We start from the raw sequence: 26,838 nt of genomic DNA, 5'->3' as shown, positions 1-26,838 counted from the left end.
TGTGTGTGTGTGTGTGTGTGTGTGTGTGTGTGTGTGTGTGTGTTCAGTGGTGTCCGACTCTTTGTGATCCCCATGGACTATAGCCTGCAGGGATCAAAACTGTATCGCTTGCATCTCCTTCATTGTCAGGCAAATTCTTTACCACTGGGTCATCTGGGAAGCCATAAACTGGATATTTGATAATAAATGAGCTTAAATATGGAGTCTGAATATTTGATACCATATAAGTTTAAGACTTAGATGTGTGTTTTATTTTTAATTTTTATTATGATATTTTATTTTTAATTGATCTACTGTTCATGTTAATCACAATTTATAAATATTGTTTCCATATGTATGTTAAGTGATAATTATGAACTCCTTTGTAATGCTAAGTCACTTTAGTCATGTCTGACTCTGTGCGACCCCATAGACGGCAGCCCACCAGGCTCCCCCGTCCCTGGGATTCTCCAGGCAAGAATACTGGAGTGGGTTGCCATTTCCTTCTCCAATGCATGAAAGTGAAAAGTGAAAGTGAAGTCACTCAGTCGTGTCCAACCCTCAGCGACCTCATGGACTGCAGCCTTCCAGGCTCCTCCATCCATGGGATTTTCCAGGCAAGAGTACTGGAGTGGGGTGCCATTGCCTTCTCCACCCCTTTGTAATATTAGCACTTATAACAGAAAAAGTTTATAGTACTTCCTCAAAGTGCTTTTTATTGTGCCGGTTCTGTAATTAGAGTAACATATTAATGATAAAATTCCATTCTTCAGTTATATTAAAAAATGGCAAAATGCATTTTACATTTAAATTTAGTCTTATAATATCTTTATGGAATATTAAAAATGGGCAACGACATTCACAGTTTATAACAAGGAAGCATGAAAAAGTGAATAGGAACACCATTTACCAAGGGAAAGTGAAGAATCACATCATTAAATCCTGGGTCTGGGCTTTTGTCTTTAAATTATGTTTTACAGCTAAACAGGCATGACATGTTTATGCTACCACCAACTTTAAGACCCTTTGCAATTATCTACAAAAATAAATAAATAATGAAGTTTGAAATTATTTTGTAAATAAATTGAATTTGATTCAACCAAATTCAATGTATCGATATTCCTATATATATATATCTACACTTACTCAAGATATTCAAATATGCTTTCTTTAAAGAGAAACATAAACTGGACATAACTGTGAGTGGGTTCCAGAGAATATAATCACTGTGAGCCACATGCATCCTGAAGGAAAAGTGATTAAGAAAACTGAAACCACACGACTAAACCTGTTAATAGGTTGGCTGGACATTTTATTATTATAGTTCTGCAATTATATTTGTGAAGCCAGATGCCAAAAAGTTTGAGTGAGGATTTGAACCTATCTAAAGAACTATGATAAATATGGATTTTGCTGAAATATTATGAAAGTATCTTGAACTCTTCTTTCAGCTCTGACATTAAAGATTGAGATTAGAGAATTAGCATGTACTGAAAAAGTCATCATTCTGAACCTCATAATAGACTGAAATCTACTCACTATGGTCCATTAAGGGGTCACCCAGATTCCACTTAAATAGCTAACATACTGGGCAAAGAGATTACCTTAGAACCCCTACATCTGTTTAGCCCAGCTCCAAAAGCCCTAGAGAAGCATAAAAGGGAAAGAGAGTGGAAAGTGAAAGTGTTAGGTGCTCAGGCATGTCTGATTCTTTACAACCTCATGAACTGTAGTCCCCAGGTTGCACTGTTTATGGAATTCTCCAGGCAAAAATACTGAAGTGGGTTACCATTCCCTTTTCCACGGGATCTTCCTGACACAGGGATCAAACTCAGTTCTCCCACATTGCCAGCAGATTCTTTACCATCTGAGGCACGTGGAATTAGGTCTAAATCAGTGAAGATTGCCCATGGAAATAATTTTTCAAAAGAAGAGTTATTGGAGCTATACCAGAAAAGTTTATTTCCAGAATACAAATCCAAAAAACAGTGTTTTAAAACCCTGGAGAGACAGCAACACCAGTTCTCAAACTTGAAGGGCAAACTAGAATGAAAACATAAAATGTTATATATGGATCATATCATAGTTCATCAGAAAATAGTTGAGGTATGTTTTGATGTTTGATAGTTTCAGGGACTAATTTTACAAAACCCAATACCTGCCAGAATAATCTTATGGGCAACTTCATGCATTTCAGTAGATAGAGAAACATGTTCTCAAAACACTAAAGCACTCAAGACAGAGCTCAGGTTATATTGTTGCTGTTCAGTCACTAAGTCATATCTGACTCTTTGTGACCCCATGGTATTAGCCCAAACCAAAATCCTTTGATCCCAGAAGGACATCTAGGTTGTTTACCATAAATTGAAACGTTCTAGGCTGTGGTCTCGTAAATCTTTCAATGTTCCTTCAAATTGAAGTAGAAGCAAATATGACAATATTTATATCAATAAACATAACAGTTTGGGCAAAATCAAAGAACTTGGACAAAACTTCCAATTTCCCAGAGTAAACTACTTTTAGATAGAGGGAAACTACTTAAGATTTTAGAATGCAATAATGTGAAACAAAACTCATGTCTCCTGATTCTGAAACTAGTTTTCTTACTCAGTATGTTTTCCTAACAAAAATATGCTTGCTAAATATTGTGACATCATTGAGTCTACTGATTTTTTCAATAGAATATATGGTACCCATGAAGTGGGAGACTGGATGTCTCTGTCAAAAGAAGAAACTATAAACACATTTGTGGCATATATACACATTTGAATTTGGGTAACATACTTCATTTTTTATATTAGTCAATATATAATGAATAATGCAATAAGTGAGATAAAAAACACTATGGAGGCAACAAATAGTAGAATAACAGAGGCAGAAGATAGGATTAGTGAAGTAGAAGATAGAATGGTAGAAATAAATGAATCAGAGAGGAAAAAAAGAAAAACGAATTAAAATAAATGAGGACAATCTCAGAGAATCCAGGACAGTGTTAAACACCCCAACATACTTCATTTTTATTTTTTAATATAAATTTATTTATTTTAATTGGAGGCTAATTACTTATATTGTAGTGGTTTTGCCATATACTGGTGCACTGTGGTGACCCAAACAGATGGGATGGGAAAGGAGGTGGGAGGGGGGTTCAGGATGGGGAGCACATGTACACCTGTGGTGGATTCACGTCATACCTCATTTTTAAAAAGAGTCAAAATTAATTCACAGCAAAGTCTTATAAGTTAGGTAAGTTGTTCAGCTGAGAAGTACTTTCTTTAACTGTGGAATAATGTATCCTGTTTCTTTTCTTTCTTTTCTTTTTTTTTTTTTTTTGATGTTTCTTATAAATAATCTCCTATTTCAGTTTTCAAATTCTAATGCTGAAATTGCTTTATGGATACATTTTACTGTGTGCTTTTGAAAATCACCTGTATTTAATTTCTACTAATAATAGCTAAACTAATGTAGTGTCAATCTGTATGGTATGTAAAAAAGAAATTATATAGCAAATCATAATCAAACACTAACCCCAAGAAATTAGATACAATGAAAAAAACACAGGTCGTAGAATAAAAGTATTGGGCTCAAAGCCAACTTATATGTTCTATGATCCAATTATTTATCCTTTCTGAGCTTCCATTTTTCTGTAAAATTAGAGTACTGCATCTTAATTTTATTGTATTTTGTGATAATTTGAGAACACTTCACATAAGTTAAAAATAGTACAATTAACTTTTTAATTACTAATAGATTTTACTCAACAGAAAAAGAAATTCAATATAATTTTACATATTAGATATATCAGGTATGTACCAAGAGATTACTGGCAAACATCTCCTTTCTGTTTTATATTCCATATCATTCTAGATGTTAGTAGGTCACACAGTTTTCTTAGAACTGAATGCTTATGTACCCAAACACACTATATAACTGTGTAATTGTAACAGAAAAATATTCAGTTAGTAAAAAAAAGAGAGGTTCTGATAAATACTGTCTTTTTTCTGATATCCTTTGAAATATTTGAATGAGTATCAAATTTCGAGTTAAAAGAATGAAGATCTGAATACCAGGTCTGTCTATTATACTGGGTAGATATTGAACTTTTTGAATCTCATTTTTCTACATCTGTGAAATGGGAATAAACATCATAATGCCTACCTTCCAGAGCTGCTGTTAGTGTCAGGTGAGAGGTATGGGAAGGGCTCTCTAATGATCAAATATGAAAATATAGAGATCATGATAGAAATGAAATCTTCATATTGGATCATTTCTCATCTGAAATTGCACTCCTGTTTAATAACATTCTAAGAGTTTTAGGGAAAAAAAATCTATTTCTGCTTTATTGACTATACCAAAGTCTTTGACTGTGTGGATCACAATAAACTGTGGAAAATTCTGAAAGAGATGGGAATACTAGACCACCTGACCTGCCTCTTGAGAAACCTATACGCAAGTCAGGAAGCAGCAGTTAGAACTGGACATGGAACAACAGACTGGTTCCGAATAGGAAAAGGAGTACGTCAAGGCTGTATATTGTCACCCTGCTTACTTAATTTATATGCAGAGTATCATGAGAAACGCTGGGCTGGAGGAACCACAAGCTGGAATCAAGATTGCCAGGAGAAATATCAATAACCTCAGATATGCAGATGACATCACCCTTATGGCAGAAAGTGAAGAAGAACTAAAGAGCCTCTTGATGAAAGTGAAAGAGGAGAGTGAAAAAGTTGGCTGAAAGTGCAATATTCAGAAAACGAAGATCATGGCATCTGATGCCATCACTTCATAACAAAAGAACGGGGAAACAGTGGAAACAGTAGCTGACTTTATTTTGGGGGGCTCCAAAATCACTGCAGATGATGACTGCAGCCATGGAATTAAAAGACACTTACTCCTTGGGAGAAAAGTTATGACCAACCTAGACAGCATATTCAAAAGCAGAGACATTACTTTGCCAACAAAGTCCGTCTAGTCAAGGCTACGGTTTTTCCAGGGATCATGTATGGATGTGAGAGTTGGACTGTGAAGAAAGCTGAGTGCTGAAGAACTGATGCTTTTGAACTGTGGTGTTGGAGAAGACCCTTGAGATTCCCTTGGACTGCAAGGAGATCCAACCAGTCCATCCTAAAGGAGATCAGTCCTGGCTGTTCATTGGAAGAACTTATGCTGACCAGTTTTCCCAGCACCACTTGTTAAAGAGATTGTCTTTAATCCATTGTATATTCTTGCCTCCTTTGTCGAAGATGAGGTGTCCATAGGTGTGTGGATTTATCTCTGAGCTTTCTATTTTGTTCCATTGATCTATATTTCTGTCTTTGGGTCAGTACCATACTGTCTTGTGGCTTTGTAGGAGAGCCTGAAGTCAGGCAGGTTGATTCCTCCAGTTCCATTCTTCTTTCTCAAGATTGCTTTGGCTTTTCAAGGTTTTTTGTATTTCCATACAAATTGTGAAATTATTTGTTCTAGCTCTGTGAAAAATACCGCTGGTAGCTTGATAGGGATTGCATTGAATCTGTAGACTGCTTTGAGTAGTATACTCATTTTCACTATATTGATTCTTCTGATACATGAACATGGTATATTTCTCCATCTATTAATGTCCTCTTTGATTTCTTTCATCAGTGTTTTATAATTTTCTATATATAGGTCTTTAATTTCTTTAGGTAGGTATATTCCTAAGTGTTTTATTCTTTTCATTGCAATGGTGAATGGAATTGTTTCCTTAATTTCTTTTTCTACTTTCTCATTATTAGTGTATAGGAATGCAAGGGATTTCTGTGTGTTGATTCTATATCCTGCAACTTATTCATTGATTAGCTCTAGTAATTTTCTGGTGGAGTCTTTAGGGTTTTCTATGTAGAGGATCATGTCATCTGCAAACAGTGAGAGTTTTACTTCTTTTCCAATTTGGATTACTTTTGTTTCTTTTTCTGCTCTGATTGCTGTGGCCAGAACTTCCAGAACTATGTTGAATAGTAGCGGTGAAAGTGGGCACCCTTGTCTTGTTACTGACTTTAGGGGAAATGCTTTCAATTTTTCTCCCTTGAGGATAATGTTTGCTGTGGGTTTGTCATATATAGCTGTTATTATGTTGAGGTATGTTCCTTCTATTCCTACTTTCTGGAGAGTTTTTATCATAAATGGATGTTGAATTTTGTCAAAGGCCTTCTCTGCATCTATTGAGATAATCATATGGCTTTTATTTTTCAATTTGTTAATGTGGTGAATTACATTGATTGAGTTGCAGATATTGAAGAATCCTTGCATCCCTGGGATAAAGCTCACTTGGTCATGGTGTATGATCTTTTTAATGTGTTGTTGGATTCTGATTGCTAGAATTTTGTTAAGTATTTTTGCATCTATGTTCATCACTGGTCAACCACTTGTAAAAGAATGAAACTAGATCACTTCCTAACACCATACGCAAAAATAAACTCAAAATGGATTAAAGATCTAAACGTAAGACCAGAAACTATAAAACTCCTAAAGGAGAACATAGGCAAAACACTCTCCAATATAAATCACAGCAGGATCCTCTATGATCCACCTCCCAGAATATTGGAAATAAAAGCAAAAATAAACAAATGGGATCTAATTAAAATTAAAAGCTTCTACACAACAAAGGAAACTATAAGCAAAGTGAAAAGACAGCTTTCTCAATGGCAGAAAATAATAGCAAATGAAGCAACTGACAAACAACTAATCTCAAAAATATACAAGCAACTCATGCAGCTCAATTCCAGAAAAATAAACGACTCAATCAAAAAATGGGCCAAAGAACTAAATAGACATTTCTCCAAAGAAGACATATGGATGGCTAACAAACACATGAAAAGATGCTCAACATCACTCATTATCAGAGAAATGCAAATCAAAACCACAATGAGTTACCATTTCACACCAATCAGAATGCCTGCAATCCAAAAGTCTACAAGCAATAAATGCTTGAGAGGGTGTGGAGAAAAGGGAACCCTCTTACACTGTTGGTGGGAATGCAAACTAGTACAGCCACTATGGAGAACAGTGTGGAGATTCTTAAAAAACCAGAAATAGAACTGCCTTATGACCCAGCAATCCCACTGCTGGGCATACACACCAAGGAAACCAGAATTGAAAGAGACACATGTACCCCAGTGTTCATCGCAGCACTGTTTATAATAGCCAGGACATGGAAACAACCTAGATGTCCATCAGCAGATGAATGGATAAGAAAACTGTGGTACATATACACAATGGAGTATTACTCAGCCATTAAAAAGAACGCATTTGAATCACTTCTAATGAGGTGGATGAAACTGGAGCCGATTATACAGAGTGAAGTAAGCCAGAAAGAAAAACACCAATACAGTATACTAATACATATATATGGAATTTAGAAAGATGGTAATGATAACCCTGTATGCGAGACAGCAAAAGAGACACAGATTTATAGAACAGTCTTTTGGACTCTGTGGGAGAAGGCGAGGGTGGGATGATTTGGGAGAATGGCATTGAAACATGTATACTATCAGGTAAGAAACGAACTGCCAGTCTATGTTCAATACAGGATACAGGATGCTTGGGGCTGGTGCACAGGGATAATCCAGAGAGATGATATGGGGTGGGACATGGGAGGGGTGTTCAGGATTGGGAACTCAGGTACACCAGTGGCTGATTCATGTGAATGTATGGCAAAAACCAATACAGTATTGTAAAGCAAAATTAAAATTAAAAAAAAAAAAAAAAACTGATCCTGAAGCTGAAACTCCAATACTTTACACCCCTAATGCAAAGAGCTGACTCATTTGAAAAGACCCTGATGCTGGCAAAGATTGAGGGCAGGAGGTGATGGGGATGACAGGGTGAGATTGTTGGATAGCATTACCCAACTCAATGGACATGAGTTTGGGTAAACTCCTGGAGTTGGTGATGGACAAGGAGGCCTGGCATGCTGCGGTTCATGAAGTTGCAAAGAAACTGAACTGAACTGAATGACATTTATTAACCCTCATCCTCCAGCCCTTGGCAATCAATATTCTTCTCTCTGCATCTGAGGTTTTTTTTTTTTTAATTTCACGTATAAGTGAGATCACAGAGTACTTTACTTGGCATAGTGCCATTAAAGTTCCTTTCAGTTCAGTTCAGTCACTCAGTGGTGTCTGACTCTTTGTGACCCCATGAATCACAGCACGCCAGGCCTCCCTGTCCATCACCAACTCCCGGAGTTCACTCAGACTCACGTCCATCGAGTCCATGATGCCATCCAGCCATCTCATCCTCTGTCGTCCCCTTCTCCTCCTGTCCCCAATCCCTCCCAGCATCAGAGTCGTTTCCAGTGAGTCAACTCTTCGCATGAGGTGGCCAAAGTACTGGAGTTTCAGCTTTAGCGTCATTCCTTCCAAAGAAATCCCAGGGCTGATCTCCCTCAGAATGGACTGGTTGGATCTTGCAGTCCAAGGGACTCAAGATTCTTCTCCAACACCACAGTTCAAAAGCATCAGTTCTTCGGTGCTCAGCCTTCTTCACAGTCCAACTCTCAAATCCATACATGACCACTGGAAAAACCATAGCCTTGACTAGACTGACCTTAGTCAGCAAAGTAATGTCTCTGCTTTTGAATATGCTATCTAGGTTGGTCATAACTTTTCTTCCAAGGAGTAAGCGTCTTTTAATTTCATGGCTGCAATCACCATCTGCAGTGATTTTGGAGCCCCCAAAAATAAAATCTGCCACTGTTTCCACTGTTTCCCCATCTATTTCCCATGAAGCGATGGGACAAGATCCCATGATCTTCGTTTTCTGAATGTTGAGCTTTAGGCCAACTATTTCACTCTCTTCTTTCACTTTCATCAAGAGGCTTTTTAGTTCCTCTTAACTTTCTGCCATAATTTCAGGATTTCAAAGTCCATTATATATATATATACAGGAATATGTATACACACACACACACACACACACACATATATATATATATATATATATATCTCATATTTATTTTATCCATTCATCTGTCAATGCACATTTGGTTGTTTCCAGATCTTGGCTATTGTGAAAAATGCTGCAATGAGCATGGGAGTTGAGATGACCCTTCAGATTCCTGATTTCATATTCTTGAATATATACACAAAAGCAAGATTGCATAATACAATGGTTTTTTTTAAATTGCTTGAGAAATCTCCCTAATGTTCACTGTAGTGACTGAAAAAATTATATTCCCATTAATAGTATAGTTCCATTTTTCTCTACATCCTCACCAAACTTTTTTGTCTCACATAGATCTCATATGGCCATCCTAACAGATCAAAGGCAATCTCTTTTTTTGTTACGAGTTGCATTTCTCTGATGACTAGTTATGTCAAGCACCTTCTCATGTTCCTGTGGCCATTCCTATATTTTCACTATTCAGTTCCTTTCTCATTTTTAAATCAAGTTATTTGTTTTTATGTTTTTCAGTTGTAGAAATTCCTTATATATTTTAAATATTAACTCCTTATGAATATGTAATTTGCAAATATTTTCTCTAATTCTTCAGGTTGCCTTTTCATTTTGTTGATTGTTTACTGCAACATGTGGAAGCAGTCTGGATTTAGAACTTGAGATCTGGGACTTCAGGCTGATATGATGAGATGAGACTTAACTAACATGAAAGTTTTTACCTTCACCCTCTGAGAGTCCTGAGAAGACTTTTTTACAAGTTGGCAACCTCACTTGTAAGACACTGTCTACAAAGCCCTGTATCTACACGGAAAAGGAAAAAGACCCCAAGGGCCCCCTCTTATAGCCATCCCTACCAAGGCACCATTCATGCAAGTGCAGCCATCTTGGACCCTCCTTAAAAGCCCAGCAATATGCTGATTACCAAAGAATGACCTTGATTCATGCCACGTGGAATAAAAGAATCATTCAGACACATTCTGCCTAAAGTTATATGATCAGATACAGGGCAGTGAATGGAAAGATGCATGCCTGTGTGTGATTATATCAAAAACATATACATAAACAAATTGATCCTTACTGATAATCAAGTACTCATCAATGTATTGTTTTATACATGCCTGATCATTTTGACATATAGATGAATACATGCAATTCAATACAGAGTATATAATATTGAATATGTATATACAAGTGGTCACAATCACATGAGGTTGGATACAGATCTGAGTGTGTAGAAGCATACGCACTTGTGTATGAATGTTTGGATACAGACATATGTCCATGGCTTTGAAACTTGTGCTTTAGTTCAGGCCAGCAAAAGACACTAAGACCTCTCTGACCAACAGTTGATTGAAAACATGAATCAAATGTATATAAAGAATTCTCTTTTTCAAAAAGGAAGCCAAAAAGCAAGATTTGTCTTCAATTTTAGGAGATGATTACAACTTTTCTTGAGCTATCATTTAATCCTTCACGATATGTATTTATTCTAGATAGGAAAACAAAATACTACAACATGCCAGTTTCTTCAGAATAATTATGTTGTGCTATGACATGCTGGACTTCCAGTTGGTAAAGAATCTGCCTGCAATGTAGGAGACCCCAGTTCAATTCCTGGGTCAGGAAGATTCCCTAGAGAAGGGATAGGCTACCCACTCCAGTATCCTTTGGCTTCCCTTGTGGCCCAGCTGGTAAAGAATTCACCTGCAATCCGGGAGAACTGGGTTCGATCCCAGGGTCAGGAAGATCACCTAGAGAAGGGAGAGCCTAACCATATTTAGCAATGACATGCTAAATATGTTTTTATGGAATTTTTCAAACTTTACAAAATGACCCTAAAGTTTAGGGGATAAGGGAAATGTGAGAGAGGAGATGGATAGAGGAGAAAGTGCCCCAGAATTGAACATCTTAGATGGTTTAAAACATGAACTACTAAGTAAAAACTTTTCAAGCTATGTGAAATGAATCATTATGTTGGCAGACTATTTTACCTCTTTAGGGAAAATAGACTTACATGTTTGCCCATGACAAATGAAAATAAATTCTAGATGGATTAAAATATAAAGTGTTTTTGGACTTTTCTGGTGGCTCAGCTGGTAAAGAATCTGTCTGTAATGCGGGAAAGATCTGGGTTTGATTCCTGAGTTGGAAAGATCTGCTGGAGAAGGGAACAGCTACCCATTCCAGTATTCAGGCCTGGAGAATTCCATGGACTACATACCATGGGATCAGAAAGAGTCAGACATGACTTTCACTCTCATAAAGTGTTGTTAAAAGTTATTTTTTTAAGTGGTTAAAGTGTATGAAATCACTTGAAGGAAATGGAATTTTTCAAAAGTGATATGGTAATAGAAATATAAAAGCAAAAAAATATTTAAATAGCACATTTATTTTAAAACACTCATAATTATAACAATTGGAAAATTAAGATTTGGTTTTATTCTACATAAAATTTCATTCCTTTAGATTATTTTTATTAACATGGCCTTGTTATTAAATTTAAATCTTTGAAATATTTTTCTTCAATCTTAAGATGTTAAGCAATAGAAACAAAATGATGTATAAAGTATCTTGCAGATAGAAAAGTTGTACCTATACTTCAAATATTAATAAGTGTGTTTGTGTGTAGAGTAATTTATATTTTTAGTTATTTCTTTCTGAAATCTGTAACATAATAAACCCTATTAATTCTAAAAAATATTGCATTATTTTAGAGAGAAATATGGTAAAAATTTCCCCTAATCTAATAAATTAACAGTGTTAACTATATAGCTTAACTCATCATATAGAACATAAATCTATAGTCTCAAAGAGACATTTTATGCCCCAAAACTATATGTACTTCCCCCAAGAAATCATGGAAATCATTAAAATGCATTTCAAACAAATATATATTTTGAACTAGGAAATTCTGAAAATATTAAAGTATATTTTGACCACTCAAATTATTCAATAAGAGATCTTTTTCATCATATCCAAGTTATTTAGCCTAAGGAGATACTACAGTTAAAAAATCACACATTGCTTTCTTGAGAAGAGCAATTTTTCATTGAAAATGGGTGACATAGTTCCCTATGGCCTCATTTTCTTCTTCTGATCCAGAGCTTTTTCATGGCATTTTGCATCTCACTGCTTCTCAGAGTATAGATTAGAGGGTTCAACATAGGAGTGACAATGATGTAAAACACAGCCAAGTATTTATCAATGAGTAAAGTGGAAGGAGGTCTCACATACAGAAAAATACAGGGCACAAAGAAGAGGACCACCACAGTGATGTGAGAGCCACAGGTGGACAAGGCTTTGTGCCTCCCTTCCTGACTAAGATTCTTCAGGGAGCGCAGGATGACCCCATAGGAGATGAGTAACAGTGTGAAGATGACCACACAGATGGCCCCGTCATTAGCCAGCACTGTGAAGCCGATAATACGGATGTCAGTGCAGGCCAGTTTTAACAAGGGGTACATGTCACATGCGAAGTGGTCAATGACATTGGGACCACACAAGGGAAGGTTGTAAACAAAGAGAATATGAGTGATTGCATGTAAAAACCCACCAGCCCAGGCTAACAGCAGTAACAGAATACATATCCATTGATTCATGATTGTCATATAATGCAAAGGTTTGCAGATGGCCACGTAGCGGTCATAGGCCATGACAACCAGGAGTAAAATCTCAGCACCACCAAATAAGTGCTCTGTAAAAAGTTGGATCATGCAAGCTTGGAATGAAATGGTTTTTCTCACATAGAATAAGTCTGTAATCATATTTGGGGTGACTGTAGTAGAATAAACAGCATCCATAAATGATGTTTCCAAGAAAGAAGTACATAGGGGCATCCAGGGTTGGGCTGACCACCACAGTCAGGACAATGAGGAGATTGCCCACCATGGTCACCGTGTAGATGAGCAAGAGGATGACAAAGAGTATTTTCTGACCCTGGGGGCTCTGAGTGAGCCCCAAGAGCACAAACTCAGTTACATTGCTCCTTTGTTCCATGGGTCTTTCTGCATCTTTTATTTCAGAGTTCAGGACAACATTTCCTATAAATATAATTATTATGACTGACATTCTGATGTCTTATGATAATTTGTTCATTCATTCAACAAATGAGCAGTATGCTTCTTATATTTTCAGGTATTACTAATATGATCAAGGCTTATTAAAACATCCTTAAACTCAAAATCTTGTACACTAATGGAGAGGCAATTAATTAGAGACATTTGTGGGAAAAGGATACATCATTAAAAAAATTAGGTGTCACTGTTAGCTTTCCATCTGGAAGCTAATTATTATACATATAGCTAATATCTATTAAAAGTTAAAAAATTGATTAAAAGTTTAATAAAAAGGTAAAGCAAGATTTACTTTATATTTGCTATCCATTTCATAAAGGAAGTACACTTCTTCATTCTAAGGTTGGAAGAATATTCTTAACCAATCCTGGAAATCTCAAATAGCTTTATTTGACAATTTCATGTTTTTTAAGGATTTAGGAAATGATACCAAAACAGCAGTAGATGAAATGTTTGAAGAAAGACTTACATATTGGATGATATAGAGAGTTATCATCTAATGACAAAAAGATAAATATAAAAGTGTGAAATATGGAATAAAATATCAACAAAAAAATTAACAGAAGATGGCTCCTAAATGGCCCACAAACATGATAGGCTGCCTAAGCCCACCTGTGAACAAAAAATAGGGCTTTACGTCAAGGGTTACTTATTACAGTGTTTGTTCCAGTTCTTGAGGGTCACTCAGTCAAGGTCTACAGGTGTTACCTCATCTTTTAATTAACACACAATGTTTAGAGAACATATAAATTAAAACTATTATCAGATTTACATATCTCTACCCATGAAACTATCCCCAGATCATTACCTTTGAAATTAATTTCTAAGGATACTCTATCTTCAAGTAGGTAACCTTATTCCAGATCATTATTATATGAAATTATTCAAAAGAAGTATTACAGAATAGAATCAATCGATTGAATCAACATATTTAATAATCTAATGGAGTTCTAACATTATTATGAAAATCACAAAGGAAAACTCTAAAAGACTGAATTCTAACCCCATCCTGGGTTTCCCTGATGGCTCAGTGGGCAAAGAATCAGCCTTCTTTGCAGGATACACAGGAGGTGCAGGTTCAGTCTCTGGGTCAGGAAGATCCCTCTGAGGAGGAAACGGCAACCCACTCCAGTATTCTTGCCTAGAAAATCCCATGGACAGAGGAGCCTGGTGGGCTACAATCCGAATGGTCCCAAAGAGTTGGACATGACTGAGCAAGTAAGAAACCTCACCTCACCAACGTACTCTTGCAAAATTGAAAGCCTCATTCAGAATTTTGTTTCTAAATATGCTTCCTGGGTTACCTGCCTATGAAGAAAGCTGTTCAATCCATGTTTTGGGCTCTGGTTCCTTCTTGCTTGTCCTTCATGCACTGATGCTGTCTCTGGTAATACAGAGAGTAAGATTCATGTAGCCTCACAGCACCTTGAATGGCTTCCTTGTGACCAATGCTTTCCATGATTGCAGAAAATCAAAATCATCTCAGTTATTTTTAAAAATTGCTTTTCAAATTACTGAGATTTTCAAAATGAATATGAACATTCTATTTCCTAAGGAACTCTGAATCTTGATTGTGAACAGAAACTCATAATGTTCACTGTTGGCTGGATATGTCCTGATAACAAACGAATATTAAATCAGTGTGTTAATCAGACAGAAAAAACTTCAAACTATGTGTAAATTGTTTATAATAAAATATTTTAAATATTTAATACAATATTTTGTTTGCACTTATAGCAGTCAAAGTGGAATCATGAAATAGCTGTTGCAACATTTTGATTCTGAATCACTTACTGTCCTGTCTTCATACAGTGTTATTGAACTTTAGTGTTCCTGAAGGATGGCGAATAATTTCATATACACACTTTGTTATGTTCTGAGTCCATCATTTCAGTTCCAGAAGAAGTCGGTCATGTGGTTATTATTGTAGACAAATGCACCACAGGTCCTAGCAAAAGGCTGTGAGCACTTTGTCTACATTTAAGTGCAGCAGATACAACTGAGTCATTCAATTCCTGCATCTCCAAGTATGATTTTGTCTAATTAAATTCATTGGGACCTTAATCATAATTTTGAGGGTAGATCTCCAGAGATAGCACAAGAACAATCACCGTGTGAAACAAGACTTATGAAATTCTGCCCTCTGGGAAAAAACCATGAAAAGCAAATTTAGGTCATATCACCAAAAGAAAAATTCAAATCTGGGCAGAAATGAAATATGTGAAAACATTCTTATGAAATTATGTTCTTCAAAACAAGCAAATATTTTTAAGTTTAAGCTTCATCTTTGAAGATGATATCTGAACCAATTTCCAATCATGAATGTTAATTTCAGAGCAAGTCATTTAAACCTTATCCCAAATGCAGATAAAATGTGTCACAAAATTTCAGACACACAGTTCAGTTCAGTTTAGTTCAGTCACTCAGTCGTGTCCGACTCTTTGCAACCCCATGAATCGCAGCATGCCAGGCCTCCCTGTGCATCACCATCTCCCGGAGTTCACTCAGACTCATGTCCATCGAGTCAGTGATGCCATCCAGCCATCTGATCCTCTGTCGTCCCTTTCTCCTCCTGCCCACAATCCCTCCCAGCATCAGAGTCTTTTCCAATGAGTCAACTTTTTGCATGAGGTGGCCAAAGGATTGGAGTTTCAGCTTTAGCATCATTCCTTCCAAAGAAATCCCAGGGTTGATCTCCTTCAGAATGGACTGGTTGGATCTCCTTGCAGTCCAAGGGACTCTCAAGAGTCTTCAACACCACAGTACAAAAGCATCAATTCTTCGGTGCTCAGCCTTCTTCACAGTCCAACTCTCACATCCATACATGACCACTGGAAAAACCATAGCCTTGACTAGACGAACCTTAGTAGGCAAAGTAATGTCTCTGCTTTTGAATATGCTATCTAGGTTGGTCATAACTTTTCTTCCAAGGAGTAAGTGTCCTTTAATTTCATGGTTGCAGTCACCATCTGCAGTGATTTTGGAGCCCCCAAAAATAAAGTCTGACACTGTTTCCACTGTTTCCCCATCTATTTCCCATGAAGTGATGGGACCGGATGCCATGATCTTCGTTTTCTGAATGTTGAGCTTTAAGCCAACTTTTTCACTCTCCTCTTTCACTTTCATCAAGAGGCTTTTTAGCTCCTCTTCACTTTCTGCCATAAGGGTGGTGTCCTCTGCATATCTGAGGTTATTGATATTTCTCTCGACAATCTTGATTCCAGCTTGTGTTTCATCCAGCCCAGCGTTTCTCATGATGTACTCTGCATATAAGTTAAATAAGCAGGGTGACAATATACACCCTTGACATACTCCTTTTCCTATTTGGAACCAGTCTGTTGTTCCATGTCCAGTTCTAACAATTGATAGAAAATTTGTCAGTTTTAGTATCATAGTAGGAAAAGAAAAAATTATTTGTGGGACTGTTCCATCTCAAAAAGTTCATGGGGCATTCATCAAAGTAGAAAATACCTAAGGCCATGACATAATTTGCAATATATTTTTAAGAACTTAAATCATAAAGCACATATGTACTTTAAATAGAAATTTATAACAAAAGTATAATATTTTTCAATTATTTAGCCTAAAATCACTCATGACTATTTTCAACAGAAACATTATGATATCAGTCAGTTCAGCTCAGTCGCTCAGTCGTGACTAACTCTTTGCGATCCCACGAATTGTAGCACGCTAGGCCTCCCTGTCCATCACCAACTCCCAGAGGTCACTCAAACTCATGTCTATCGAGTTGGTGATGCCATCCAGCCATCTCATCCTCTGTCATCCTCTTCTCCTCCTGCCCCAATCCCTCCCAGCATCAGAGTCTTTTCCAATGAGTCAACTTTTTGCATGAGGTGGCCAAAGGATTGGAGTTTCAGCTTTAGCATCATTCCTTCCAAAGAACACCCAGGACTGATCTCCTTTAGAATGGACTAGTTGGATCTCCTTGCAGTCCAAGGAACTCTCAAGAGTCTTCTCCAACACCACACTTCAATAGCATCAATTCTTCAGCACTCAGCTTTCTTCACAGTCCAACTCTCACATCCATACATGACTGCTGGAAAAATCATAGCCTTGACTAGACGGACCTTTGTTGGCAAAGTAATATCTCTGCTTTTGAATATGCTTTTTAGGTTGGTCATAACTTTCCTTCCAAGGAGTAAGCGTCTTTGAATTTCATGGCTGAAATCACCATCTGCAGTGATTTTGGAGCCCCCAAAAATGAAGTCTGACACTGTTTCCACTGTTTCCCCATTTATTTCCCATGAAGTGATGGGACCAGATGCCATGATCTTAGTATTCTGAATGTTGAACTTTAAGCCAAATTTTTCACTCTCCTCTTTCACTTTCATCAAGAAAGTGAAAAGCTTTTTAGTTCCTCTTCACTTTCTGCCATAAGGGTGGTATCATCTGCATATCTGAGGTTATTGATATGCATGTATATAAATGTATATAAACTTTATGATATACATGTATATAAAAACTATATGAAAATATTTATAAAAGATATATATATTAATATATATATAAAGGATTATGTATAATACATTGCAATGTGTATAAATTATCTGGATGCAGCTAACTGTGATTAGAGAGAATTTTATAGATTTAAATGCAAATATTAGAAAACAATAGACACTTTAAAGAATGAACTAAGCTTCTGTCTCAAAATGCTAAGGAAGAAAGTTTAAAATAAACATAAAGAACATTGTAGTGTGGAAAGTGTTGAGAAGCCATACATCATTAAAAGAGTAATTTGTATAAAGAAAAGAATACCTGGAATTGATCCTTTTGAACACTGAATAAATTATAATTTCTAGCCAAATGGACTAAGAAAAAATAAGAGAAAAACCAAATTATCAGAATCAAGACTGAAGCGAGGGCCATCATTGCAAATTCTACAAATTTTAAAAAAACAACAAAGTGATATGACAAAAGAATGTATGGCAGTTAACTTGCCAAGAAAAGAAAACAGACCATTGCTATGAGAAACACAATCATCTAAACACATATTGAGAAATAATTTAAAACTGGAATAATAAGTGCAAATAAATTGAATGTTTAGAGTCCTAACATTCTCCTGCAAGACAGTTCATTCCCATGGAGCTTTAATCAATTAATTTTACATGACAACTAACCAAGAAATAACTTGTTACACAACACTTTCATAGAAGTAATGAAGCAATGTACTTCCTAATGCATTTTATGCACCCAGCATAACCCTTACACCAGCATGACTCAAGGGCATCAAGTGGAAATAATTAGATTAATAGCTCACATTAGCAAAGACACAAAATTTTGAACCAAATAGTTGTTTTGATTCCTTTGGGTGTTTTCTTTGAGGATTTTTTTTTTAATATATTGTTGATACAGGTCTTAAAGCTGGTGCTGGGTTATGCTCAGTCTAGAACTAGTCACATCCCACAACTAATGAAAATTTTTCTAAGTATTCAACCAACAGCACTGCCCCTGTGAACTATGAGGTTTTCCAGCTAATGAGAGTAGGCTCTCTTCCTAGCCTAGTTTGAGAACCAAGCACTCCTCTTTAATTCATCTGGGTAAATCTTTCCCCAGCCCCAGGTATTTTCTTCAGATGCACACACAAGTCAGTTCTTTGATGAATACTTGAGATGGATCCTCTTAGCTTTGCACAATTCTCTCTCTCTCTCTTTCTCACACTCAGCCTCTCCAGGACTATAGATGTATTTTCTGCTGTAGTGTCCCTGAATTTCAGATTCTCAACTGTGAATTTCAGATTCTCAACTCAGAGGCAGTATCAGGATCTTTGGAGATATCCCTCTCTGTGCCACATCATGGAAACTTTTTGTTGTTGTTGTTGTTCAGTGTCTCAGTCTTGTCCAACTCTTTGTGACCCCATGGACTGCAGCAGCCAGGCTTCCCTGTCCTTCACCATCTCCCAGAGCTTGCTCAAACCCATGTCCATTGATGATGGCAATGCCATCCAACCATCTCATCCTCTGTTGTGTCCTTCTCCTCCTGCCCTCAATCTTTCCCAGCATCAAGGTCCTTTTAAGCGAACTGGCTCTTCACATCAGGTGGCTAAAGTATTGGAGTTTCAGCTTCTATATCAGTCCTTCCAATGACTCTTCAGGGTTGATTCCCTTTAGGATTGACTGGTTTTATCTCCTTGCTGTCCAAGGGATTCTCAAAAGTCTTCTCCAGCAGCATAGATTAAAAGTATCCACCCTTTGGTGCTTAGCTTTCTTCATGGTCCAACTCACATTCGTACATGACTACTGGACAAACCATAGCTTTGACTCTGTTGATCTCTGTTGGCAAATTTATGTCGGCTTTTTAATGTGCTGTCTAGATTTGTCATAGTTTTCTTCCAAAGAGCAAGTGTTTTTTAATTTCATGGCTGTGGTCGCCATCTGCAGTGATGGTCACAATCTGGAGCCCAAGAAAATAAAGTCCATCAAGTTTCCATTTTTTCCCCATCTATTTGCCGTGTAGATGCTAAGTAACACCAAAAACAGAATTAACCGCATCTGAGAATCCTGGGTAAGTCCCATTAGAATGAATTCAGTCACATTCATCCCATCTTCTTTCATTTCAATGCTGCTGATGAACTCAGAAGTGGGGGATTTACCTAAAAGTAGTTTCCTGGCCGATTAGAGGAGAATGGCTGGAGTAATGAGATATGCCACTTGATACTGCTGCTGATCATAGCGTTGCAACGTCTGTCTATTGTCTTTTCCCTTCACTATCGGCTCTGTTCTTCTCCCTTCACCTTCCACTAACTTCTCAACTGATTTTAGTGGCTTAGCTAGAGGTATAGCCTAGAATTTTACCACTGCAATGTCTAATCACGTCTTCAATCTACCCAAAATGCAGGCCAGACTCCTGAAGTTTCTTGTTTACTGTCACAATGTGAATTGCAAGAGGTAGCCAAGTGTTAATAGTCACCTGAAATGCAAAAACATTCTGCCCTGTCTCCACTGTGGTTTAGTCCTTGTTGTATGTATCTGATGATCCAGGTCAATTACTTCTGCCAGAGTCATATAAAGAGCATTTTCTCTGAGTTGTTACAGATAGCAATCCTTCTAAGTGCCAGGTAAGTCAGATTTAAGGTAAGTCAGACAAGAAAACAAGAAAAGGACTCCTTTATGGCATAATTGATCCAATATATCAACTAATTCTGAAGCTAAGTTATTTTGAAGTTTGCAGTCATGTTAGCCAATCAACAAATATCCTTAAATTTCAAAAGCATTTCAGTTGATCTTTCTGTCACTTACAACCAAAAGTTTACTACAGAAAAATCCTATGAACCTGGGTGAATTTATAAGTCCTATTACCCATTTACATTATATCTATCTTTGAACCAGTACAACATGATTTTAATTATAACATTATAATTTGTGTTGTCACTAGAATGACTCATTACTCTTTCAAAATTGAATCACCAGGACTTTCTTGGTGGCCCAGGGGTTAACATTCTGCTTTCCAAAGCAGTAGACACAGGTTCAACTCCTGATTGGGGAACTGAGATCTCTCAGGCCACAAGGCAACTCAGCCCATGTGATACAACAAAGATCAGAAGCAGTCAGAAATATAGATTTTTTTAATTTAGTTGCTATTTGCATAATGTTATGCTTTCAAATGAACTTTGGAAACATAGGAATGACAGCCATCATTTACTTTTATGTGGAAAAGACTACACTATAGTTTTATCATTTCCCCTCCCAAGGATATATACTGAGTATACTGTCACGAGGGAGGTGGGAGAGGGGTTCAGGATGGGGAACACGTGTATAACTGTGGCAGATTCATGTTGATGTATGGCAAAACCAATACAATATTGTAAAGCAATTAGCCTACAATTAAAATAAATATTTATTTTTAAAAATTTTTTTAAGAATTTTAGGTAGGACCATAATCAAAATAAGTTAATTCAAACTAACTTAATTAAAGGCCAAAGATTCCTACATAGGTAACTTACAAAAGACCATTAATTGCTTAAGATGGATTTATCTTGAGATAGACATTTAATTTTGCTTTGGACTTCACTTAGCTGGCAATCCAAAGTAACACTGAAAACACCATTAAGCTATTTGAGAGAGATTTGTGTGAAGTAGGAAAAAATAGCTTTATTTGCTTTGCCAGGCAAAGGTGGGGGGCGGCACAGAGCAGCCCTCAAAACTGTGTGTCTCCACTTGGAGAGGATAGTGAGAAGTTTTACAGCAATGGTTCAAAAAAATGTGATCAGCTAGTGGACATTATTCTGATTGGTTGGTGGTGAGGTAAGTGGGAGTCAGCATCACCAACTTTCTGGTTCCAACTGGTCTAGGGTCAAGTGCGTGTGGGCAGCATATCATCGTAAACTTCTCCCACCTCGTGGGGGTTTCAGTATCTGCAGAACAGGTCAAAGTTGATGTGTGTATCCCTTGATGGGGAATTAGGATCTTCCCCAAGACTGACTATTATTTCCTTGACTGCTTGCTTTTCCCTTGTCTCACACCCTCTTCCTTACCTAATTAACAACTGCTTGAATCTTCCATTTGGAACTCAGGGAAGGTCAACGATGTTGAATGAAATCAATTTTCTGTAATCAAAGAAAAGAGGGACACATAAAGGTTTTTATGCCCAGGAGCCCCACACAGCTTTGCTCAGTAACAATTCCCCCTTTTCTCTGATATTCATCAATCTTGAGGAGAAAAAGTGTTGGGAAAAAATGGAATAATCATTTTGGATAGAGACATCAGTCAAACTTAGCAGAGGAATTCGGTTTTATGGGAGATGGCTTTTAACTTCCCATTAGGTTAACCTTCCCTAAGTCTTTCAGGGAATGGGGAGACAAATGTTCTGGCTACTTCCAGCTGAAATGGGGCATAGTTCTGCTGCAATTCATGGAGTGAATATCAGGTTGAAATATTCCTGACTTCCAAGTTGAGTTTAGTATGGTTAAGAACTCAATCACTTGGGGATTCAGAAGAATAAGTCTATCTGGACCTGACACTCAAGGGAGACTTGCAGCGAGGTAGCCAGTTGTTTAACTTTATCTAAGTGAAGTGAAGTCGCTCAGTCGTGTCCGACTTTTTGCGACCCTGTGGACTGTAGCCTGCCAGGCTCCTCCTTCCATGGGATTCTCCAGGCAAGAATACTGGAGTGGGGTGCCATATCCTTCTCCAGGGGATCTTCCCGACCCAGGGATCGAACCCAGGTTTCCCACATTGCAGGCAGACGCTTTAACCTCTGAGCCACCAGGGAAGCCCTAAGTAGGTTTTAACTTCTGATGTGATGTTTATATATATATATGACAGGAGTTTTACATATGTCTCCTCTTTTTTGTTAATATCTGATCTAAAACAATTTTAGTGTAGAAGATCTTAATAGTTACAAGAGGATACCTTGAAATCATAAGGTTGCAGCTACCAGTGACCAGTGACCAGGGCCATCCCCTAATCTGACACAGCTCAGAAAATTTAAGTTCTCAGCAATACAGGAATGTGTCTGAAATCCACAATAGCCATCTAATTTTACCTTCAATATCTGAACTTCAGTTATCCCATTTTGACTTTCAAATTTATTTCCTTCCTAATGTCCGAAGCAGATGTTACTGTTAACAATTTCAGTGCTTTTCTAGACATGAGAAGATGTAAGATTTGTGGCTCATAAAATCTTCTGAAAATATTTATCTGAAGGCCTATTCTGCCAGCTTTTCTCAGAGTACAGATTGCCTTATTCCAAATCTCTTCCCTGAACCCCTTTCAGAGAGTTTTGAGGGTCAGTGACTGTGGTGACCATCAACTTAATCCTTGCAGAAGCTGACAACAAGTGCCAATTTCCAGTTGGCAAGGCTCCTTCAGGGTCTTAAATTAAGATATGGTATTAAGGACATTTTATGACTATTTCAACCCATGGTGCTAGAAATGCTCATTCAAAGACCTGCAGAAAATTTCACTGACAGGCCACTCTGTGTGCTATTATTGGACTAGGGTTTATTAACAGTAGCCCAGAGTCTCCAACTTTTAAAGCAAACAGGCAGAGGGAAAAGGAAAACATCTCAAGTCTACTCACAGAGGCATACATTACCAAATTTTTGCAAATAACCAACAACATATAGAGGAAAGATGTCCCAATATCTGGAAATCACAGATCAAAATCAACATCATTCTAGACAAAATCTGTAACAATTATAAGCATATTCACTAGTTCACTTAGTAACTATATATTGTCAGATATAGACCTGTGTGTGTTCAATTGAATAGATACCTAAATAACATTGAATATGTAGTTACAAGTTATCATAGAGATTCACATGAGATTGGATACAGATCTGAGAGTGTGGTGGGATACGTACATGTGTACTGTTGGATATAGGCCTAGGAATGTTTGGATAATCCCAAAGAAAGGCAATGCCAAATAATGTTCAAACTACCACACAATTACACTCATCCCACACACTAGCAAAGTAATTCTCAAAATTCTCCAAGCCAGGCTTTAACAGTATGTGAACTACAAACTTCCAGATGTTCAAGCTGGATTTAGAAAAGAGAGAGAAACCAGAGATCAAATAGCCAAGATCCACTGGACTATCAAAAAAGAGCTCCAGAGAAACATCTACTTCTGTCTTATTGACTATGCCAAAGTATTTGACTGTGTGGACCACAACAAACTGTGGAAAATTCTGAGAGAGATGGGAATACCATACCACCTTATCCGCCTCCTGAGAAATATGTTTGCAGGTCAAGAAGCAATAGTTAGAACCGGACATGGAACAACGGACTGGTTATAAATAGGAAAAGGAGTACGTCAAGGCTGTACATTGTCACCCTGCTTATTTAACTTATGTGCAGAGTACATCATGTGAAATGCTGGGCTGGGTGAAGCACAGGCTGGAATCAAGATTGCTGGGAGAAATATCAATAACCTCAGATACTCAAATGACACCACACTTATGGCAGAATGCAAAGAACTAAAGAGCTTCTTGATGAAAGACAAGAGTGAAAAAGTTGGCATAAAACTTAACATTTAGAAAACTAAGATCATGGCATCTGGTTCCATCACTTCACGGCAAATAGATGGGGAAACAACAGAAACAGTGAGAGACTTTATTTTGGGGAACTTCAAAATCACTGCAGATGGTGATTGCAGCCATGAAATTAAGACTCTTGCTCCTTGGAAGAAAAGCTATGACCAACCTAGACAGCATATTAAAAAGCAGAGACATTACATTGCCAACAAAGGTCTATCTAGTCTAAGCTATGGTTTTTCTAGTAGTCATGTATGGATGTAGGGTTGGACTCTAAAGAAAACTGAGAGCCGAAGAATTGATGCTTTTGAAGTGTGGTGTTGGAGAAGACTCTTGAGAGTCCCTTGGACTGCAAGGAGATCAAATCAGTCAATCATCAAGGACTTCAGCCCTGAATATTCATTGGAAGGACTGACGCTCAAGATGAAACTCCAATACTTTGGCCACCTGGTGTGAAAAGCTGACTCATCAGAAAAGACCCTGATGCTGGGAAAGATTGAAGTCAGGAGGAAGAGGGGACCGACAGAGGATGAGATGGTTGGATGGCATCACCAACTCAATGGACATGAGTCTGAGTAAACTCCGGGAGTTGTTGATGGACAGGGGAGCCTGACCTGCTGCAATCCATGGGGGTTACAAAGAGTCAGACATGACTGAGCAACTGGCCTGAACTGACTGATATGCCTGTGACCTTTAGAAATGAGATATAATTCACACCAGAAAAAGACACTAATTCTTCTCTGAGCTGTTCATTGAAAATGTGTCAGTAAATCAAATGCAAATAAGAGAGTCATCCTTTTCTATAAGAAAACGAAAAGACAAGATTTGTATACAGTCTATGGAGATACTTACAAATTTTTGTTGAGATATCAGTGAATACTTTACAATATGTGTCTTATTCTGGATGAGAAAATATAATATTAAAACATGTAATTTTCATCAAAATAAATATATAATGTCATGACAAGCTAAATATATTTTATGGGAAGATTGCAAACTTTTCAAAATGAGGCTGATGTTTAGAGCAGGAGGAGAAGGTAGCAAAGGAGGAGAGTGATGAGAAAGAGCAAGTTCCTCAGAATTCAGCCTTCTAGATGGTGTAATATCTCACATAGTAAAAAGAAAATTGTCATTAATTGAAATTAATGATTATGTTGATAGATTAATTTACCTGTTGGGGGAAAATAAGCTTAAATATTTCCCTATCACAAATAAAAGTAAATTCTAGATTGTTAATGAATAATTGAATTTTTATTTCTTTTATTGAAGGGTAGTTGATTTACAATGTTTTAGTTTTTGCTACACAGCAAAGTGACTCAGCTATACATATATATATACACAAACACTCTTTTTCATATATCTTTTTTTAATATAAATTTATTTAATTGGAGGTTAATTACTTTACAATATTGTATTGCTTTTGCCATACATCAACATGAATCCGCCATGGGTTCCCCATCCTGAACCCTCCTCCCTTCCCATACCATCCCTCTGGGTCATCCCAGTGCACCAGCCCCAAGCATCCAGTATCCTGCATCGGACCTGGACTGGTGATTCATTTCATATATATTATACATGTTTCAATGCCATTCTCCCAAATCATCCCACCCTTTCCCTCTCCCACAGAGTCGTGTTTTATTGCTTTATCACAGGACATTGAATATTGTTCCCTGTGCTATACAGTAGGACCTTGTTGCCTATACAATGCATACATAATAACCACCATCTGCTAATCCTAACTTCTCAATCCATCCCTCTCCCCAAGAATGGAAAATACAAAGACAGTTAGAACAATGTCCCTGACTTCAGGAAGCTCATAGACTAAGGAACATAGAGAGTTAGCAAATATTTTTATCTTATTACTTGAAATAACTACACAAGTTTTAAAATTAACTAAACGTATGTCTTGGTATACTTTGCATATGGCCTGCTTTTATGGAACATCAGTGGCACCCCACTCCAGTGCTCTTGCCTGGCAAATCCCATGGATGGAGGAGCTTGGTGGGCTGCAGTCCATGGGGTCGATAGGAGTCGGACACGACTGAGTGACTTCACTTTCATGCATTGGAGAAGGAAATGGCAACCCGCTCCAGTGTTCTTGCCTGGACAATCCCAGAGACAGTGGGCCCCCATCTATGGGGTCGCACAGAGTCGGACACGACTGAAGCGACTTAGCAGCAGCAGCATTACCCAAAGGGCCCCCTCCCAATACCATCACACTAGAAAGGTTTTAACTTATGGTTTTGAAGAGGGAAGTAAACTTTCAGTCTGTAGCAACATCCCAAAGTGGAGAAATAAATTACATAAGTTCTAATAAACCCAAATGCTTGTTATTATTTGGTGATTAGTATTTTATTTGAGAAGACTTTGAGATAATAAAGGGCTTCCCTGATGGCTCAGACGGTAAAGAATCTGTGTGTAATTCAGGAGACACAGGTTTGATCCCTGGGTCAGGAAGTTCCCCTAAAGAAGGAACTGGCAACCCACTCCAATATTCTTGCCTGGAGAATTCCATGGACAGTGTAGCCTGGTGAGCTACTCATGGACCCCAGTCCACAGGGTCACAAAGAGTTGGACACGACTGAGTGACTAGCACTTTCACTGAGATAATATGAGAAATCTTCAGGTAATAGGGATTAAAATCAGGATATGAGGCTTCTCACACAGTGTGATTTACTAGTAAAAAGCACTCATCACCCCATAGCCTTAGTGCCTCATGAAACCAGAGTAAACAAGAGAGGCAAAATGATAATCCTCTTTGACCACATGCGCTGACCATATTAGAGGCAGATAATATTTTGTTTCAAGCTTGATTCAGAGGAGGATTTTATGAATGCTGTTTCTGTCAAATGAAACAGTATATCCTGGCATTCTCTATTA

General features: G+C 37.4%; 1 protein-coding gene across 1 annotated transcript; it reads right to left on the bottom strand.

Moving 5' to 3' along the window:
• Window positions 1-11,972: 11,972 nt before the first annotated feature.
• On the bottom strand, window positions 11,973-12,888 carry LOC120876987 (olfactory receptor 4A47-like). Its single transcript, XM_040259297.1, is given in 2 exon segments — window positions 11,973-12,702; window positions 12,704-12,888. Coding segments are annotated over 2 exon segments (915 nt in total).
• Window positions 12,889-26,838: the final 13,950 nt, after the last annotated feature.

Source organism: Oryx dammah, unplaced genomic scaffold (assembly GCF_014754425.2).
Source record: "Oryx dammah isolate SB20612 unplaced genomic scaffold, SCBI_Odam_1.1 HiC_scaffold_17, whole genome shotgun sequence".
Classification (NCBI taxonomy): Eukaryota; Metazoa; Chordata; class Mammalia; order Artiodactyla; family Bovidae; genus Oryx; species Oryx dammah.
This window is presented reverse-complemented; position numbering and strand designations above follow the sequence as displayed.